A 22,206-nucleotide genomic window follows, 5' to 3' on the forward strand; every position below is an offset into this window, starting at 1 on the left:
AACTTTTAAAGTACTAGAACAAAGGTTATTTTAAACCAAAATTCAAACTAGTTACAATAAAAACAACTAGATTTATTTGATAAATAAAAAAGGGTTTGAAATTTTTAAAATTAATCTTTATTGCAAATAAATTTATACATAAACATTACCTAATTAAAAATATTAACTGAACTAATTAATCAAATATAACGTATTCCCTTTTTTAATTATAGGAATAAAAATTATTATTTTTTTGTTCTGCGCTTAAATAACAATTCTTAATTTTAATTAAATAAACAAGCATTTAAATATGATAATCATTCAAATATAATTTTTAACTCGTTTTTATGTAACTTTAATCATAATATACGATTGACCAAGATTTTAAAAAATAATAACAATTTTTAAATTCTAATAAACAAAGACCTATTCATTAGTAATTAGTGATAAAAGTTTAAATTTTAATTCATTTTTGAGTTACTAATATAATGATATACAATTAACCAAGATTTGAAAAATAAATAACAATTTTTAAATTTTAATAAACAAACACCTAGTAATTAGTGATAAAAATTAAAATTATTTTTAGTTACTAATATTATGATATACAATTGACCAAAATTTGAAAAATTAATAATAATCTTTAAATTTTAATAAACAAACAACTATTAATTAGTGATAAAAATTAAAATTTTAGTTCATTGTTCTGTTACTAAATATTATGATATAGAATTGACCAAGATTTGAAAAATTAATAACAATCTTTAAATTTTAATAAACAAACACCTATTAATTAGTGATAAAAATTAAAATTTTATTTTTAAGAATAGGAGGATTAGGACACAATATTATTATAAACAACATACTAAAATTTCAGAAGTTTATATGAACAAGATCAAAAGTTATTTTGAACCAAAATTCAAAAAAGTAAGAATAATAGAAATAATACTAACAATAACAATATGTATAAAACTAGTCCATAACCAACGCGATAAAAATTCATTAAACCAACACAAAATTGCATTTTTTGTATTAAACTTTGTATATAATTATCGAATAAATGTTATTTGCAGAATATTATAGGAATTTAATAAAATTTATTATTTGTATTATAAATTTTAATTAATAAAAATGTAAAAAAACACATATTGAATTGATTAAAAAAAAACAGGCAATTAATAATTATTATAAACAACCAAAAATTTATTTTTATATCGTTTTTAAATTACATTTTACTTATATTTTTAACCAATACTTTTTACTTTAGCCGTAGAAAACTAACCTAACGGGGTAGAAGGCCAACATGACCTCCTTTCTCTTTTTTTACGCTTTAGAAATTGTGTATCTCACATTTAGGTTTTACAGATTATCTTACTCTTTCGTGGTCTTCAAATCGTAAATTACCGTAATATTTTCCGGTTTTTATAGTTAAACTGTTTTATATATATTTTTTATAGCTATCATTTTTGCAAAATTATGTCAGTCTCGTACAAAGTTACAGACGAGGTCGTTCAGGAATTACTTAAGCTTGGTGAGCTGGATACCATGGTAGTTACGGTAGTATTAGAAAACCCATCCGTTGACGTTGAAGATGGTAATTTTATACTAGACGAATTCTTTAATAATTTAGTAAGCAACATGTATGAAGGTTACCCTATCTATCACCGGCGAGAAGTTGATTTTAAAATGGATTTAAGAAATCAAAAGATGCTGTGGAATTGATTGCTGCGCTACCAATCCCTTTACGTGATACGGGGTGATATGAAAGACGGCATATAAAGGAGGTTTTGTGTCATGTGTGAAGGATGTTTGTGTCATGTGACATCGTTAAGCTAACCACTGCTAACAAAATACCAAACGTGGTAATACAGAGACTGCAAGCAAACTATGGGCAGTTCTGCAACGCCTGGTGCGGAAATGACGATATCAGTTGGAACCTAATTAACCCGAAGATATACAGCTTTATCAGGGATTAACGCTGACGCACCAGAAAGAATTAAGCTTCACGAGAACACGAATAATGGTTTATGGACAAACTTCGGAATGTGCTGTCAATCACTTATTATTTTGTATCGCGTGACACGTCATTGGTTTCCCTTATTTGATTTATGTAATCGCCTATATATATTGGACTTATTTTACCAGATATTTCAGAGGATATAAAATTATCTGTTAAAAGTATAGTTATTAGTTATCATGTATCGCCAAGTTTACGCCGTTTCACTAATAAAAAAGTTTAAACTGTTATCATACAACCAAGTTGTCAATAAATTAGCTAGCCATCTAGTTAAAAAGGAGTCAATAACCTTTCAAGTAAACCCGTTCAGCCAAATAAATAACTATAAACTCTACAATGCAGATGCTTTAATTTCACAATTATCCAACTCAAAAGCAGCAAATTTTTTTTTAGAAATAATAAATAAAATAGTTACTCATCAAACAAAAATTCAACAAACTGTTCCGGAAAATATAGAAGATTTAAAAATTGATGCCATTGAATACATCGGAGGATTTACACTTAAAAAGGCCCTAAATAAATTCCCAGAAAATCATTCCATCATTAATTTACTATGTAGTAATGAACCACAAGGTGCTCTTATTCCATTGATGGAAAGAAAAGTGGATGCTCTTTGTTATCCATCAAAAGAATATTTAGATTTTTTAAAACATATTTATTTAGAATTAGCCAAGGAAGGCAGTAAAATATTAACTAACATAGATTTTAAAATTGTTATCCAAAAGGTCATCAAAGGATTTTATTTTTGTTACTTAATTGATAAAAATTTAGATAATGGGGAACATGAATACCCTAGATCTCAAGTAGTTAAAATATTAAGATATATGGTTGAGTTATATGGAAGGGTTCTATCGTACAGCTTTGCACGCAACCTGTCAAAAATTGATGAAAGGTTGTAAATGTAGAAACATGTCATCAGGATTACGAGGAGCCCTTAACAATTTCAAATAAGAAAGGAATATTGTTAAAAATTCTAAAACTGTTTTTACCATATTTAGCTGTTTTTTTTATTTTTGCACTTGCTAAAAATGTTTCTTTAAAAATATAAATGTCAATAAATTGAAAAAAATGTACCAACAATAGCAGATTGAAATACAGCTAGGTTAAACACAATGTTTAAATTAACAGTGTTTAAAGTTAAAGTCTTTTAGCCTAATGCTTTTCTAAGTTGTTTTATTAGCTTGATCGTAAAGGCAAAAATTTTGTTTTCAACGATTTTATGTTAATTAAAGGTTTAAATTAAAAACAAAAATGATGTTAGCTTATAAAAAAGAAAGCTATTTTTTTTGACATAGCCTCGAGCAAATTGTCTTCCAACAATTTGTACTTCCAAAAGTAGTGTTCCCTTCTTTAACCTTTTTTATACTTTTTCTTTGAGTATGATGTTGAATACTGTAAGCTGCTTGAACAACATCTGTGTTTCTTGCTCTACCCCCATGACATCGCTTAAAAACATAAATGACTTAAAATTTTGGTTTTTAAATCTTTATTTAAAACTAGTAAAATAACATAGTAAGTTATAAACCAAGTTTTCAAAAAAGGCTTCTAGTACATCCTGAGTAAATGTATGAAGACATATATAGTCAAAAGGTATTTAGTAGTTCACGTGCTAAACAAATGAAATTCAGCGTTGTAAAAATTAATCCATCTAATGTTGGACGAGGTAAAATACGTTTTTCTTCATTTGGATGGTTTAACTTAATATCTTTCTAAACATTTTGTGTAAATTGGTTTATTAGACGAAATTTTTTTTATATTAAATAACAATAAGTTTATTAGACGAAAGTGTTTTATATTAAGTAACTTCAAGAAAAATCTTTTGTAGTTAAGTTAGTATAATACTACACAAAGACCCAAAGTTGCTTACAGTAACTATATTGGCCAAGCTATAACCAATCAACATGTCATCCATAATGTTAGAACCTGGGTAAGTTACTCAAGACTTTCATTAGGTCTCAATGTTATTTCATGTTTAGATATACAGGAATTCGAAAAACTCACAAGTTTGATAATAAAAAGGGCTTACTTTCCATGCTACTAATGTTGGAATAGATTCATTTTCTAGCCACAGTAGTCGAGCATCTGTTCCAGATCTTATTTGAGCACTCACTGAACAATTTATAATATCGAACCACCTAAAAAATATTTTTTTAACATAATGTTGTGTACAATATATTAAAGATAACAATCGCCACATGACAACGTATGTTTTTGGGAATAAAAACCATACTTTGAAAACATTAAAATAAACTCAGCTGTCCCATTTGTTCCTGGAATTGATTTTAGGCTTTGACCAACTTTCCAGCTTAATGTCTTTGGCAAGATTAACCTTCATCTGAATATTAAGTTTAAAGTTTCTATAAATAATTGTTTACTTTCTGTTGCTATGTACCCTATATAAGAAATGATACCTTTTTTAAATATTACCTTTGTGTAAGGGGTTAATTTTATATGGGATTCGGTTATTTTTGTTCTTCCTAAAAACATTGACAAACTATCCAATTTATATAGTTTAACAACATGCGTCCATAATATGTGGTGTCCCTTTAATGTTAAAAACCTTGAACCCCCAGGTTTTGAGGCATAAAAACTATTTTGAACAGTCTTGAAAAATAATTGAGTATTATTATGTTAAATAGTCTTGATTAAATCATGATTTAAAAGAAAGGTTTTATAACCGTAAGTAGATGTGGTGGGTCTGAACATAAATATATCCTTCTTTCGGGTGCACAATAATTAGGGGATGTAAAAGGTCTATCTGATGGTATTTTATTTAACCCACTGATAAGCTTAAAAAACCTTCTATTGACAGACAAGCCATCTGCAATTACATCATGAATTTGCAATCCACTTGTTTTGCATTCAAACAATATTTTCCAAAACATAAGAGCTAATTCATATGCAGGACAAGTTTTTGTTGCGTACCATGCAATTGGTAAAGAAATTTTCTTCTTAATTGTTCGAACATAAAACACTAACAGGCAAAAAAACAATATTATTGATTAAATCTTATTTTAATAATTTTTTAGTATTTAACAGAAATGTTTAACAACCGATCATAAAAATAAAATAATTACCTAAAATATGACTTGCAATTACACAATTATCTTTTCAACCATTTCTCCTATAATCAACAAACCCAACAAGTTTGTCATCTTTAATAGCCAAATTTTCGCGAACTGTTCAAAAAAACAATTAATAACATAACTTGCTTTATTTCCTCTAATGCAATTTCATTTAACCCTGCTTGTGGTGAGATATAGTTTCTAGCAACAAGTATTACATTGATGTTAAGTAACTGTAAAAATATAGAAGTATCAGATTGTTACCTATAGTTTTTGATTGTGCTTGAGCATGGTAAAATTAAAATTTCACTGTTTCTGATGTGCTCATAGGCAAAAGGTGATTAGCTATAAAGTTCAATTGCCCACCGCACTATATCTGGGTGGTAACGCCCTGATTTTGCATTAACACAGGCATTTTGAAACTCAAAAAACATGCGCTGCCACTCATTAAGGTTTTTATACTTTTTACCAGCTAAAGCCTTAAAACATAAAATGATCGATCGGGTTTAATGTGTACCTACCTAATATATAAAACCTGGTATGTCTATGCAATAAATAAAAATGTATTGTAATTAATTACCTCTTGCATTTTCAAAAAAATCAAGAATTGTCACTTTCTTGCGAAGTAGATACAGTTTCGCTGTTTATTGTACCTCTTGGGGAAATTTTTTTTAAATCTTTACAATATTGACATGTTGTTACTTTATCCGTAGTGTTAACTTAGAAAAAATAAAACAGCTTAGATATATTGGGCATTTGCAAATAAATTTATTATACTGAATTTTTATTACCATCACACTGCAGTTGGGAGAACGTACAATAAAAGTCTGTTCTATTTAAAACCCAGACCACCACAAAATTGGGTGAATTTTAGTTTCCTCAAAAGTGAATGGATATTTATTCTCTTCCTGCATAAATCCACAGCACAAACGATATTGAGATATGTTGTCTTTAACGTAAATTGAAATGTTATTTATATCTACATTTTTTATAAATACGATAATATTGTTGGAATAAACATACATAAAAATCCCAATTTTCTAGAAAAAAAACAAAGAAACAGTTTATTTATAAAAACCAATACGGAACACCATACATTCTTGCTAAAAATGACTAAATGAAGTAAGTATTGTAATCTATTACTTTCTGAAACAAAATAGAACCAACTGCCTTATGCACAAAAAACAATCAATTCTTTCTTATAAAAAATGAGTTTTGTTAAAGTGGAATCATATTTAGCTGTAGCCAACCTTTTTATATCACATGAAAGATTTTTAGCAGACTGCACTAACTGAGAAATACATTTATGTTTTTTAATTTGTGGAAATTCTTTTCGAACAGCAGGGGGTTTTCTTGCTACTACATAAAAGATAGATTTTTTTGATAAATTCTGTGTTGGCCTTGCTCCTACTTTTAGAGTTACTTTCTTTCCATTGACTAAAATGTCTTTTTCTATAAAATGATGATGGCATATAGCCGCCCTAATAGGAAATATTTTAAATTTACTTTCAAACAGATTTGTTTCTTTATTTTTTTAATGTATTACTTTTTATTAGGGTTAATTTATGTCATTAATATATAAAAAACTATATATAAACTTTCTTACAAACTTAAAAAACTTGACTTTGACAAAAGAGAAGTAGTCTGTAGGCCTACCTTTGATTTAAATAAAGAGTATTTAGGCAAAATGTATAATACTAACGTTTCTTTATTAAGCAAAGCCTTAAAATTATCACCACCAGAAACATCTCTCATTGATAAAACAAAGTTTTGCAATGCATTGCGGTGTACTATAAACAAGTGAAATTTAACATTTTCTTGTAAGAGCTTTTTTTTGAGACCAAGAACATCCAGGCACACAGCAGTGGGTCATTTTTATAATATACTAATAATTAAGCCCTTTATTTTAACAATTTAAGTTGTTTAGCAATGTAGCAATGTAAAAATGTAAATAAGGCAATGCGCATCGCACTGTTACAACTTATTTCGGTTCCCTATTACATTACGATGTTACGACGTACACTATTGCTCATGCGTGACGAATATTTACGTCATAAAAAAAACAAACACCCGTTGGCTTTCTATCCGTTAGGTTAGTTTTCTATGGTTGAACTACTACCACAGAAGGTGCGTTTTTTTATTATAAACCCGGTTTTCTATTTGCGTGAATAACGAAGTGCTTCCATTGTCAATGGTAGTGTTTCCAAAAGTTTTGTCAACGAATAACACCAATAAAGATATGTTCTTCTGTTAGTTTTTCCTTTGCGAAGGGTTAAAAATTTATATTACAATGGTACTTGCTGTGTCATCATCTGCTTCACCCTTTTAAGAACCCATTTTATTTTATACAATATAAAATAATAAAATTGGTTGCAAAATTCCTTAAAATATAACATCTAAACTAAAAACATGTTAAGAGATTTTCTAATACATTTTAAATGTCAAAATTACATTTCAAATAACAATTTTTTTAAAAACAATGCATTGTTAAGAGACAATAAATATTTAGATCCAATTTTATATGTGGTAAAAGGTTGGAAATCAAAAAACTCTTTTATCACCTACAATTAACTAATTTATTGTAAATTTCGATTTGTACTGTTGAATTGATTGCTTGTGCAACCAATCCCTTTACGTAATATGGAGTGATATGAGAGATAGCACATTAAAGGATGTTTTATATTATGTGTACGGACATTGTGAAGCTAGTCACTGCAAACAAAATACCAAGTGGCTTAAATGCAAACAAACTATAATTAGTTTTGCAACGCCCGGTGCGGAAATAACGGTATCAGTTAAAACCTAATTAACCCAAAGATATACAGCTGTATCTGGGGTTAACACTGACGCACCAGGAAGAATTAAGCTTCACAAGAACACGAATAATGTGTTTATGGACAAGCTCCAAAATGTGCTGTCTATCAATTATCATTTTATATCGCGTGACACGTCACTTGTTTCAAATTAGGGTTTAACGAAGTAACAATTAACTATACAAATGGTGACCCTACAAGAATAGCACCCAAAACACTTTATATAAACTCTACAGTACCTTTTATTTGAACACTTGAAGTTGTAACTGAATTGGCTTCATTTATTCCTTTTTCCATAAATAACTTCTTATAAGAAGTAAAATCTGACAAACAAACTGGAACACTTTGAATATACAGAATAAAACACAGTACTACAAGTTATATTTTAACAATTTCGAATTCCACGATTTCTTTCAGGGTTAGATAGAGTTTCCATACCTTGTCGTTATTTTTTTAAAAATTTTATCAAACATAATTGATGGAAAAAGTTTTGAGAGACTCCAATTTTCAGCAGCTTGACCTCCAGTCTCATGCTTGAGGAAGAAATAATTGATGGTTTGGATGATGTATTTTTACCACAGTATTTGTTATAAAATACAGTTGTTTGCCTTTGTTTTGTGTAAGTCGTTTATCTCCTTTACGTAATCTATAATTGTGTGTTTTGCCTTTTGATTGATGACGTCATAATTGGTCCCTTTTCTCCTAACTTTAAAGGCGTGTCTATTTGATAACAGTTGTCATTGACTTGACTTTAGTTCTTTGAGTAACGTCTACTAATCTTGACTTTATTAACTTAGATATTGTGTTTTGTCTTTATAGCTCTAGTGTCATTTTTAGTTAGACGGGGTGTCAGTCAGCCATATATATGACGTCATTCTCTTTTTTTTCTTTTTTCTCTTCTTTTGTCGCGCAGCTCCATTTTTAGGACATCTTAGGGTTTTTTATGTCCTTGGCTGGCTGGCTTGCCTTATTCTTCTAAGTATTTTTGTGAGGCCAGTCACAAGTATCTCTTTTGTATATTTTTGGTTTATTTTTTATTTATTTCGAACAGTATTAACAATTGTAACATGAACATAAATATATATAACACAATATTGATTATGATGCTATAGAATAGCATGTCCTTCTTTTTCGCCACTCGTGCTCGGTATGGTGGTGGTTGGTCCATCTGGGATCACCCAATCGTCAAGGAACGCCTCCTCCACCCAACACATGCACTGGGCGTCTTGGTCTTGGTGATTACAAATCCACGCCTCTTTTTGACTGGTTGGCGCGTGTTTTTTTTCTAATTCTTTTGTAGCGCCAGTGTCAACTTTTTTGATTGGGTTCAAGAATTCGATTAGTTCTTCCTCTTCGCTTTCTACGTGTATGTAACGTTTTCTTTTTGGACTTTTTTGTCTCTCTTCTTCTTCGCCTTCGCTGTTCGATTCGTTTGCTTGTTTGAGGCTTTCGTTGAATGCTTTTATGTATTCGACGGTCTCTATTAGGCATTCGGCAATCGGTGTTTCTGCCTCTATTTGGTCCTCTACTTCTTTGGCCAGCACACACACAATCTCGTCGCTAATATGTGTTGTTAATTTTAGCTTTTTGGTTGGTGGTGTTATTTCCGCCTCCTCTCCACACTCTGCTTCTATGAACCGCCTTTTTATAGGTGCCAGATCGCCCATCCCCGCCAATCTTTTTATCGGGGATGCCACGTTGGTGGTGACGAAGGCGCAGGTGGCGGAGTTATCCTGCCGGTCTCCGATCGCGCGCCAGTGTCGACTTTTTTAGGAGGGTGTAGAAACTCAATCAACTCCTCTTCCTCGCTTTCGATGTGAACATATCTTTTCCTTTTTGGGCTTTTTGGCTCCTCTTTTTCTTCCTCGCTCTCACTTGACGTTTCGGCCTGCCTCAGTGACTCGTTGAATGCTCTGATGTAATCGACTGTTTCAACGAGGCACTCTGCTACTGGCGTTTCATCTTCTACTTGTTGTTCTATTTCTTTTGCCAATTCACATACAATTTCGTCGCTGATGTGAGTGGTTAATTTCAATTTTTTGGTTGGTGGAGTGATTTGTGCTTCAGAGTCCCACTCTGCCTCTATGAATCGTCTTTTTATGGGGGCAAGGTCTCCTATTCCTGCCAGTCGTTTTATTGGTGATGCCACATTTGTGGTGACGAAGGCACACGTGGCGGAGTTGTCCTGCCGGTCTCCGTGTACCTTCGCCGACCACGCATTGTGGTACATGAATTTTACCGCCGATGTGAGCTGATCGTTATTGAAGAACGATGCCCCTGCGTCATCTACCTTCATCATCTTGTGTTTCAGATGCAGGGACATCTGGCCCACACCGGCGCTGTCGTTTGTCAGGGTTGAAGCATATTCCGTGGGGAAGAGCAATGCGCCAAGCAATGTCTTCCCCTTTCCGGCTGCTCCATGCAACATAAAATGTTGAGAGAGTCTTATGCCGTCCTCATTAGGGTCGCGAATCTCTAACGCGGCCCCAGTGAGTCCCACCTTAAGGTCGAAAGGTTTAAGGTGGTAGCCATTGGTTTTTATGTTTTTTGCATTGTTTATGATCGAATTGCACATTGCTGCACCTTGTTTTGCTGTCCATGGAGTGGATTGTGTCTTAATTTTTTCAAACGCTCGGCTCATCTTTGATTTCTCCTTGCCCCACTCCACCATGCCGTACGCTCTCTTCACAAATGTTTCCGGGAAGGTAAAAAACTTCTATAGTTGAGATAGTGTAAAAGCTCCTAACTTAGTATGCTCTAAATAGGTGATCTCGTAGCTTATTTATTTCTAAGGTATTTACAAATTTTTCCCATAAAATTATGCCAATTGAGTTTGTATTGTCGGCGACAACAACAAATTGCCGTTGCACCGAATTGCCTTTAAGAAAAGTTGACAATGGCGAGTCCACTTGAACCACTTTAATTCTAATGGAACATGGTTCGACGTCGTTGGTGACTAAAATGTCGTTTAAAGTCAAAAGTTTAAAATCTTCGGAAATATATACCAAATTTCGGTTGGAAGCTTCACAGATATTACCGGGATTGACAATAATTTGAAGTTTGTCGCCATAATTTGCCCCCGATTTTCTGACTGAAACCCCGCGAGCGATAATCAGCGTTTTATCATCTGCAAATTTCGGTTGTTGTTCGTGGTCAAATCGTTTGCAAGCAGCAACTTCTGCGGTAAAATATGATTTTACTCTGCCCTGCTTTACCGGCGAAACCTTCATCGGAATGATATGCAAGCTAACGTTTTTACGCTCTTCGTTAATATTTTCTGCGTCTATTTCTTCGTGAGAGGTTGATTGTTTGGTTCATTTTTCGAATTGTTTATATTGGTAATAGTATTAGAGAATCTTGATCTTAAAGCAATATTTACATTAATAATTGATAAGTTTAATTTTAATTAAAAAAATTACTGACTTTTAGTATTTTGACACGTTACAATTTATGCAAAACTATTTTACTAACATTACATGATCTTCGCTTGTCTATAATTACTAACTGTTTTTAGGTGGCCGTTGTACTATGCTTAACAAACATTTAACTGTTGTAACTAGTTATCCTGCTTATAAATAAACATAATGTTACTGTTTTTAAAGTGTTTTACCGAAGTACAATTACACTTCTTAAAGTGTTTTATTGTTATAGCTTAGACAGGGTTTTTTTATGGTTATGAATGAATCCAACTGCATTTGTTTGTTAAAACATATTAAACTTAAAAAAAAAACAGTTTAAAATCATTTAATTTTTTTTAATTTAGTACTTTACATATGATTATAAGCCGTTTTCATTTTTATTAGTATAAACGCAATGATTTTAACGAAATAAAAATGTTAAATTAGTCATTTTATTTAAATTTATCTACAATATTAATAAGGTATATTTTAGCTAAGAAAATTTCGAGTAGGCCTAAACCAGTGCTTTTCAACCTTTACAAAGACGGTTCGCACTGTTTTGTTTAAATAAAATTTCATCCGCACAAGCAACCGAAGTTGCGTAAAATCAGATTATACATACCCTATGAACGTATTTTAAGAAACACAAATGAATTCTTGTTTATTAAAGAAAAATAACGAATACTGACTTTAAAATGTAAAAAAATGTGTTAAGAATATCCGCATGTCTTTTTGCGAAATATTAAATTTTGTTAATGGCTTGGTTGCTGCTGCATATTTTTTGCAATTTCGTTCCAGTTCGGAACAACGTCATGCTCCAATGCTCCCCGCATAAGGTCGTCTAGTGTCCCAGTAAGAAGACAACTTCTCTTTTTAGTCTTAATATCAACCAGGGCACTAAACCCTTTTTCGGCCAAATAGGTGGTTGGATTTTGCACAAGAACTTCTAGCGCTTGAATTGCCAGGTCTTCGTAAGGGCTGTCGAGGGCTCTTGTCCAGAATTCAGCGTGTTTTCCACGGCTAAAAAAAGCTTGTTGACATAGGTTGTTTTTTAGATTTTCGCCCAAATAACCTGGAGGCGGTTGTTCGCCGAAAGGATTCAAAATCCATAGTTTTGATTGCAGTTCTGTTGCCTGCTGACTAGGGAAGTAGGCTTCAAAATTATCAATCAAAATCTGCATATGAGAGCCGACTATTTTGATAATTCGTTGCTCAATGTTTTGTTCTGTTTCCTCCCATCTACAAGAAGACATAAAAGTCTGCAGTGTTTTCAAACCGATTAAATTGTTAGTGCATAATTTTTCTTTTAAATTTTCAATGACATTTTTAAAAGATGTAATTTTGGAGGTCGCTTCAAATATATCAATTCCAGAACCTTGAAGAGTGAGGTTTAGCATGTTAAGCAGATTAAATATGTCAACGAGATAAGCCAGTTTAGCAAGCCAGAATGAATCTTGAAATAAAAGAGCTTTATGATCCTTTCGTCTATCAAACCACACATTGAGTTCCTGTCGCAATTTCCACACTCTTTCCATTACTTTTCCACGAGACAGCCACCTCACTTCAGAATGATAAACGAGGCGCCCATCGCCTCCCATTTCTCTGACAAGTTCATCAAACGCACGACTTTTCTTCGGACTATTTAATATTACATTTACAATTTTGATAACATCGGAAATCACATCGGCAAGTTGGTAGTTTTCTTCTTTATTGCCCAGTTTCTTGGCAACCAGTGCTTCGCGATGTATAATGCAATGGATACTCACAACCTCTGGTATGACTTGCTTTATGAGCACAACAACCCCATTTCTAATGCCGATCATAGCCCTTGCGCCGTCGGTGGACACAGCCTTGCATTTTAACCACGTCACACCATGTTCCACAAGGTAATTGTCCAATTTTGAAAAGATACTTGCTGCAGTGGTATCTATACCAATGGGGAGACAAAACAGATAATGATCGACGAGTTTTATGCGTTCCTTGTCTGGAAAGCGAACATATGCAATCAACTGAGCTTGCCTGGTAATATCAGTCGTTTCATCGAATTGAATTCCAAAGCAGGGAGCGTTACGGAGCTTGGTTAGAATTGCTTCTTTGAGTGATGCAGCAATTACTGCACATCTCCTTTGCATGGAGTTATCAGACAATGCCAGTTTTTGCACTTCGGTGACAGCCGTTGATCCACCATGAATTTCCCGTGCTACTATTTTCAGACAAGGTTTTTATGACGCTTTCTGCCAAGGTAAATGGCTTTCTTGCAGACATTAGGACATGAGCTATTTTTAGTGATGATAAGACGAGGCAGTGATCAGAGGGTTCCATTGCAAATTGCTGGAACTGTCGCTTCTGTTCAACAAATTGTCGTGTTTGTCGTTTGAAGAATGAGCCTGACTTGTTTTTGTGTTCTGAATGTTTAGTGTCTCTGTGCCTTTTCAGTTTGCACTTCTCCATAGATGGATTGTGGTATATGACATGGCAGAGAGAACAGCGAGCCGAAGGGTAGTCTTCGTCCGATTCTCGGACAAATCCCAGCTTAGTAAATGCATCGTTCCATTTTCATTTTTTGCATAATTGTCTTTTATTCATTTTAGATGTCGACGGTTCAATATTTTCTGGTTCTTCTTCCATTACCACTTCCTGTTGTTCTACTGCATCTGCCGACAAATTTGGGGTAATGCCTTTATCGTCAGGCACTTGCTTAGCAAAAGCGAAGCCAAAATTTAAAAGACTCATGGATGTTCTTAACTCAGGCCTATTCAAACCGCAAAAAAATTACGGCGTTATTAATTTTCTTACTAATGTTCAAAATTTGTCCCAACTGGCCGTGTTACTGTAACTGTAAGAATAATTGTAAATAAACTAGACTTGCTATTTCTACAAAAAAAACGCTCTGTAAAAAATGATATGCACGTAAAACTATTAGGATTATTACGTTACAATATTGTGAAAATATAGTTTTAGAAAATCATGTGGTTAACGCATGTACAATGCATGATCATTTGTGGCGAAATATCAAATTGTACGTAATTACTGATCTGCTAACTTTGGACATTAATCAGGTGATCGCTAATACCCTCAAAAAATGATTTACGATTACTTGTTTTGATCGGCATTATCACTACATTGCCCATATTTTTGTATAATGTGAACCTAAAATATTATCGAGATTATCTAAAATAATGAAAAAAAATGACCAGCTATTCTCATCCGCACCGTGTTTGTTATCCGCACTGCAGATTTTCTTATACGCACAAGTGCGTACCGTCTCACAGGTTGAAAAGCATTGGCCTAAACTATATCATGTTTTTTTATTTTTTTAAAAATGTGAAATTATTTTTGAAAATGAAAAGTTAAGTTTTACATCAGGAAGTTGCCTTAACCTTTCACCCGCCATTAGAGTTGGGTAAGGTGTAGTATTTAGTTGAAATATTTTATGTTATCAGTTAAATTTTGGTGTCTTGAAAATGGTGCGTATATGTTTTTTATTATGTGTGTGTGTGTGTTAATATCCAATGAAATTGTACATCCGTCTGTTATGTAATGTATGTTTGATGGTGTAATAGCTTAGTGTTAAACCGTATTGCAACTCCATCGCGTGCGTTTGAAAAGCAATTGGAAGAGTTGAAAAAATATGGCCCATTTTTCCATTCGGATGCCCATATCGATTCTAATTGGGGTAGGGAATGGTTTGCTGAGGAAGATATATTGTTGTTGACAGTTATGTTAAAATTTCAAATAGTGATTTTCTTTTGATATTGTTGCCTATACCATTGCAATTAATGGTTGCTAGTTTAATATATGAACACATAAAAAATTTAAGAGAAAAAAAAATTACACAAATAAAATAACTGTTCAAGGTTTGAAAAGTAAGTTACAAGATTAAACAGAAATTATTATCCAACGTTTGGTGGTATTTGGTAAACTACCTTACCTTCTGAAGTTTTTGTATAAGTGTCGTCCGAACAGTCTGATGTGTTAGAGGAAATTTTTCTTTATCTGAATTGTTGATTTTGTGCTGAATTGTTATTTGTTTGATGCGAGCTGGTGTATGTTGCCTAGTTATTGTATCCTGATGGGTTTGTGTTGTTCTTTGTGGGGTGGTGCTTGATCTTTTGGGTGACGGTAAGAAAAAGTTCTGAGAGAGAATATTTAGGATTTTGTGTGGTGTTTGTTTTTGTTGAGTGTTTTCGTTTGTTGGACTGGTGGTTCTGTTGTTTCTCTTTGCTGTCCTGGGAAGAAATATTTGCCATTTATTAGTTGTTTGGGTACTTTAGTTTGCCTAAGTTGATTTTCGTTCACAAAATATTATCTTTTTCCAGTTTTTATTCCAAATTTATCTTTATGGTGAGTATTTTTGGTTACTGTCAGGTTAAGTTGGTTTATTTTTTCTATTTTAATATTATCTGGAAACTTTAAAGGGACATTGGAGAATATTATCGTTATATCTTCTTCGATCCATTTCCTAACGTAGACCAAATCTAACCATTTTTTTCAGGATGTTGACTATTTCGTTAAAGGCCAGAGTATTTGCAAAAGATTGATTCATATTCATTGGGTTTAAATTTTAAGTTATTAAAAAGCCGTTCACACGCCTCATCCCGGCTTAACCTGGGCGCAAATCTTAAATCAACGCAAAGTCAAAAGCATTTGCAAACGCAAAGTCGACCTGGCCGAGGAGTGCCAGTGCCAGTGTTTCCATCGCAAAAAAAAAGTTGTTAAACATTTAAAAATATGATTTTTTATTCATCTTGAGTGCATTATTTATATGCATTAGTAGCGATTTTTAAATACAGAATGTTCAATTGTAATAAAACATTTAAATATTTATTGAAATTTAACTGAAAACTATGTTTGTCATGAGCTGGTGGGATTACACGCACGATTGTTGCAGAATTCTTTAATTGCGTTATTGTACAAGTTTGTTGTTATTCATATAACCCATTTAAGGTGTATGGTAAAGGATAATACAAGGCCTAGACGGTAAGTAACTTACGCTACCAAGGCACACTTGGTGGTTGACACTTTCCTTGAAGGTGACTATTAACTAGGCAGCTAGGTGATCAGATTTTAAGTTGCTTGCAGTCTTAATTTTTTCCCCGATGTGTAATGGCCAACTTCATCACATATTTTTTACTGAGATTTAGTGATCAGTTTCCTTTGCCTGTTTGGTATATTATTGATTTGCTGGCCCCTTGTCGAATGGTTTTGGCTTAGCATAAGACCAAAATTTGTATAACTTTTTGTTTTTTCTAATACCAACAGTTTTTATGGCCTTTAAGGTTCCCGCTAGAGGTTTAAAATCTCTTTACTCAAACATGATATAGTAAATCCTGATTGGAAAAGTGATGATAAGTTGGCCGCTCATTTATAGTACCCAAGTGCCAGGTAACATATTAGAGGAAGATTGCACTTCATAGGCTAAAACCCCCTTCACTAAAATTATTTTTTTCTATCTTAATGTCTATTTCTAATTCAGAAGTCCACATCATTTTTAAAATATTAAAATCTGAAAGTTTTAATTTTGCATTTGTGGCCTCAAAAACATTTCCTAACTTTATCATTTCCATTACAGAAACTTTTTGGGAGTAGGGTAATTTGTTTCCAAACAAGGCTGTTGTTGTCTGATATCCTTACTAGTTTTTTTTTCTTGATCGAAGGCAAAGCCATTGGGTCACTTATATTATCCATTTCAATATTAGGGACTAATTTAATTTTTTCTGAAATAGCACGGATATAAACTACTCTGAAATTAGGTAATTGGGAAAGAAGGGTGCATGAGGGACCTTGTTCCCCAGCTAAAATATCGCAGGTTAAATCTTCTATGAATAAAAAATGACTGTTGTTTCAATTTTTTCGAGTATTTTTAAGCTCTACCTAAGACTTTTGGCAATATTGTAAATCAGATATGTATACTTACACTAGGTTTTGTCTAAGTATTGCAGCTAAAAGTCGCTCAGCTTACAAGGAATTAGGAGATAGCAAAATTCTTCGCTTACCAAGTTTCCACACATTGTGCGACTACAAGTTTAGACAAAATAATTAAAGCAGTTAAAAATATCTTTCTTAGTTATTTAGTTTTGATTGAAATATCCATTTTAAACTAAATAAATTACAGAAAAGCATTCAAGTCTGCCCCAGGCATTCAAAAACATGTTCTTGCCAAACTTAAAGAGATGGTTCGGTCGCAGAGTTTTTTTTTAATTATGTTGAAATTTTTCCAACTTACACGAGGATACCATTATTTTAAAAATTGGTCAAGTAGTTTTTGGCGGTGGATTTGACCACCATTTCTACTCAGCAAAAAAAAAAAAATTTGCGCCTTTTTTCCCGCCGTTAGTAAATAATATATTTTTCCCGCCGTTGTTATTTTCAGTTGCCTGTTGTAGTTTAACAATTATTTTCGTTGTTAATTTTTAAAGTTCAGTTACTAAGCCAGTCGTTGCGTTACTTAGCCAGTGATTAAATGCCAGACGAGAAATGATGCCAATGGTTTGATTTTTTTTTATTACAGATTGAATTCTACAGTTGTAACTTATTATCATTTAAAAAAATCACCAACGGTCCTCCAGTCTTCAAAAACAGCTCTTTTTAGAGCTAACTTCTTATTGAAACTTCTTTTTTAAATTTAGTGTAAAACTCACATTTAATTTATAAATCACTTTACATACTTCAAAATAGTTTTTTAAATAGCCTACATATTTCTACCAATAATTTAGTTTATATTAGATTTTACTTTGTACACATAAAAAATACAGACCATAAAACTTTTTTCAGAAAGTTTTAGCTCAATAGTTAGCACAGATTCAAAAAGGAGAAATGTACACCAGTGATATTAAATCACCTATCATTGACTCCGTAGTGCAGCCTGTGGTACAGTTGTTAAAAAATCCAGAACTAATATAAATTGTTTACTTAAATTAACTAGACTTTACAAACCATACTTTTTAGCTAGCCTATTTGATTTTAGTACACAAATTCTCTTGGTGAGGTAGAAGAGAAAATCACTCAATTTGAGATCTCAACCTTAACAAAGTTTATAGTCAGAAATAGTCATGACAGTAGTATGTGTAACAGTTTTTTTTAAACTCTTATTGCTGTATATTGTATATTCAGAAGGTGAGAAGATTTTCTGGAATGAAGACTGCATTCCATTTAAATACCTTAAATGTTATATAAGAGAATGCCAACACGGAAAGGATCGCAACAAATCCAAAAACAAACTTAGATGTGAAAAAGTTGTACCTCCGGTAAAAGGCAGCTAAAATATAAAAAAATATTAAATTTTGACCTCAAGTAACGTTTATATAAACATCATGTTTTTACATTAAATTTACAGCTGGCGAATCACATGGTAAAAAAATCCTACATGTGTTTACAAGGTTCAAAAAAAACTGATTGTCCTGCTACTATACAGATTTCATATATTACTCTTTTTCCTGATTTTAAGGTTTGTAATGGACACTTGCTGCTTTTTAAATTACAAAAGGCCTTGCCAGAAATACTAGTAATCAGAAAAATAAACAAATTTATTTTAGATCGAGTCCAAAGAAAGTGGAAACAAGTTAAGGTATCTAAAAGACCTTGCCAGCAAAGAAATTAGAATTCGTTTAAAAGGTTCATCTGAATTATTAAAATCCACCGTTTACAGAATTACTTTTCCACCCATTAAAGCTCATGTTGGTCATGTTATTGGAAAGGTAATTTTAATTTTTTAAATTACTAATTTAAAAACAAATAACTAAAATATGTTCCTCGTTAATATTCTTAATAATGTAGCCTCTTTGCAAGATTTATTGTAGGTGCACTGTATTGTTTAAACACAATTTTTTGGAAACTTATGCTATTTTTAGCATAATATATGTTACGTATTACTTTTTAGCAATGTGGATATCAACAGATAGTTGATAAACGAATAATTGCTGAAGTTGGAAAACTTGTTAATGATGGTGTTAGTAGTGTTCGTGAACTAAGGCGGGCAATTGATCTTTACGTTAAACATGATTTATTTAAGGGTCAAGAACCACCCTGCCAATCAAATCGGAGATTTAATCCAACAATGAGGGATTTAAAAAACAGTTTTTATCGTGTATTTGTGAATCGAAAACTATCAAAATTTGATCAGACAAATGTTAAACTTTTGATTGATGAGTGGAGAAAGAAATATGGTATTGATGACAATATTTTGTATCGACCATATGTTGCAGGCGAAGCAATCAACATGGAAGAACATGAGAGTGAATGGGATGAAACCCCTTTTATCAAATGCAAACAATCGCTTCTATTTGTTCATCAATTTTCATGGCAAAAACGATTGTTAGAACGATATGGTCAGGAAATCTGCCTTTTAGATGCTACGTACAAGACGTCAAAGTACGCCCTTCCCCTATTTTTTCTTTGTGTGAAGACCAATGTTAACTACCAAGTTGTTGGGTCTTTTATTTTACAAAATGAGACAGCTGATGATATTCAAGAGGCACTTAAAGTTTTGCAAAAATGGTGTCCCAAGTGGAATCCTTCTTTTTTTATGACAGATAAGTGCGATGCTGAAATTAATGCACTTGAAGCTGTATTTACAGGTAAATTTTTTTAAATGCAACGATTGTTAGTATCACTTAAAGCTTAAAAAGCAAACTAAAATAAATCTTATTCTGTAAAGGCTGCAAAGTACTAATTTGCGACTTCCATCGCGAACAAGCATGGGGAAGATGGGTAAAAAAACATGAAAATGGTGTTGGCGATAAAGACAGAATCTTTTGCGATGCATTGCCACAGCTGATACTGCAAACAAGTTTGCATCTGGACTAAACCAATTACATTGTAGTGAGATTTGGAATGAAAATGAAAAGTTTCGAAACTATTTTAGCAAATTTTGGGAACCTATTAAGGAGGTAGATTACATCAATGACTTTACCATTTATGTAAAATATATTTAAGATATATATGCTTTTTAGACATAACATTTTATAAAAGTTATATACAATTGCAAATACTTCTAAGACTTTTTTGCAGCGCTGGGCTTGGCTTTATTGAGTAGGTCAGCTTCAAGTCATAATCAACACCAATAATGGAGTTGAAAGACAAAACAGAACTTTAAAGGAATGCCACATCAGATTTCGCACAGATAAATCATTGTCTGGTATTATCACTGTTTTACATCAAGATTTTTTACCGGAAAATTTACAAAGGTGTGAAGAACATATGTAATGTGTATGCAGCAGTTAAATAATAAATCCAGTTATAAATTAAAAAGCCTAAAAACTCGACCTGGTCGAGTTTTTCTTGAAGTTATTGTGACTCGATCTAGTCGAGTTTTTCTTGAAGTTATTGTGACTCGACCTAGTCGAGTTTTTCTTGAAGTTATTGTGACTCGACCTAGTCGAGTTTTTCTTGCAGTTATTGTGACTCGCTTCAGTCGAGTTTTTCTTTAAGTTATTGTGACTCGATCTAGTCGAGTTTTTCTTGCAGTTATTGTGACTCACTTCAGTCGAGTTTTTCTTTAAGTTATTGTGACTTGACTAAGTCAAGTTTTTCTTTAAGTTATTGTGACTTGACTAAGTCAAGTTTTTCTTTAAGTTATTGTGACTTGACTAAGTCACATTTTTAGTCCAGTTTTTCTTATATGTGAATGACTATTTTAATTTTTTGTGACACTAAGATTTTGTTTAATATAGTAAAATTATTGACCTAATTTTTTTAACTATTTGTTTAGCATTTTATTGTTTAGCATTTTAATTGTTTAGCATTTTAATTCTCATTGCATATTTATCAATGTTATTATTCCTAAAATTATTTTTACAAAAAAATTGTTGATCTTGCATAAAATTTTGTTATTAAAAAATTGCTAATAATTTTTTTATGTTTTGCAGACTTTTAATTATATAAATAAAATTTTAATAATGAACACATCAAGCCTGACGATCAATACCGGGGGGGGTGACATCAATAATTATTATAATGGGTAAGTTGATCTTTTTATGCAAATACTATTAAAGCTACAAAAAAATAATTTGTTAATTTTATTTATTATAAATAACATACAATTTGAGCAGAAACCCTAATGGAAAAAACAAAAAGCAAAACAACAACAAAAGCAATAAGGGTGGTGTTCGGAAGGGTAAGGGGGCAAAGTTGAAGAGGCACTCCAATAAGGTGGATGCCCGCAGTATGATCACTGTCGCAAAGTATAAATTAGTCAATACAGAGATATGACTTATTTTTACTATTTATTTATTAAACTTATTATTTTTTTTTTGTTTTACTAATAAAATTTATAAGACATTTAAAATCTTCTTGTAAATATTTTACAGAGAACGAACAAGTGCTAGCCTGGAGCCAGGAAACAGCTCCATCCTTTCCGAAAGATCGGAGAGGTTCCAGGCTAGCGAGCCTCTTCGGCCAGTTTCGAGGGTCTCCCTTCGTCCTAGAGACCTTATAATTGTATCTGAGGACGAAGAGGAGCCCTTGGTCGAAGAGGCAGCGACAGTGGCGGGCCTCCACCAACAAGGCGTGCCTCAGACTTCTACCCCCCGACCTTTTCGAACACCATCCCCCGAACTTCCATTGGTACAATTTTCTTCAGCCCAATTTAGACCAATAACCCCCCCTCCACATAATCTTTTACCTATTTATTTGTACACTCCAATTCCCTTACCCCCCCCTTAATTATAACCCAGTATTTATACATGTAGTTTTTAATAAATTCCTAAACAAATGTTTTGTGTGGTTGCTGTTAGAACTTACTCATTGAGCATTGTATAAACAAATTGTTCTGTTTGTTTATTATTTGCAAGAAAGGAGCCCTGCTGTTAAGTCTAATTATTATTGAAAGCTTAATACTTTATCTATTTAATGTTCTTAAACAAGTAATGTGTAGTGCATTTTTTTATTTACAAATATTTAATTTAATAATGATTTTAAACCACATTTTATTTATT

The 22,206-nt window shown here is 32.4% G+C and overlaps 1 protein-coding gene and 1 pseudogene across 2 annotated transcripts; both read right to left on the minus strand.

Moving 5' to 3' along the window:
• Window positions 1-3,130: 3,130 nt before the first annotated feature.
• LOC145754943 (uncharacterized) lies at window positions 3,131-5,742 on the minus strand (annotated as a pseudogene). The gene is made up of 7 exons (XR_014284170.1): window positions 5,326-5,742; window positions 5,074-5,262; window positions 4,675-4,970; window positions 4,424-4,600; window positions 4,227-4,331; window positions 4,023-4,131; window positions 3,131-3,441 (listed from the first exon to the last, which is right to left on the minus strand). The product of XR_014284170.1 is annotated as an uncharacterized LOC145754943 (transcript).
• Window positions 5,743-12,024: 6,282 nt separating this feature from the next.
• LOC145755848 (protein FAM200A-like) lies at window positions 12,025-13,404 on the minus strand. The gene has a single exon (XM_082572084.1). It carries the CDS (start codon window positions 13,402-13,404, stop codon window positions 12,025-12,027), a length of 1,380 nt encoding a protein of 459 aa, XP_082428210.1.
• Window positions 13,405-22,206: the final 8,802 nt, after the last annotated feature.

Source organism: Corella eumyota, chromosome 6, assembly GCF_963082875.1.
Source record: "Corella eumyota chromosome 6, kaCorEumy4.1, whole genome shotgun sequence".
Taxonomy (NCBI): Eukaryota; Metazoa; Chordata; class Ascidiacea; order Phlebobranchia; family Corellidae; genus Corella; species Corella eumyota.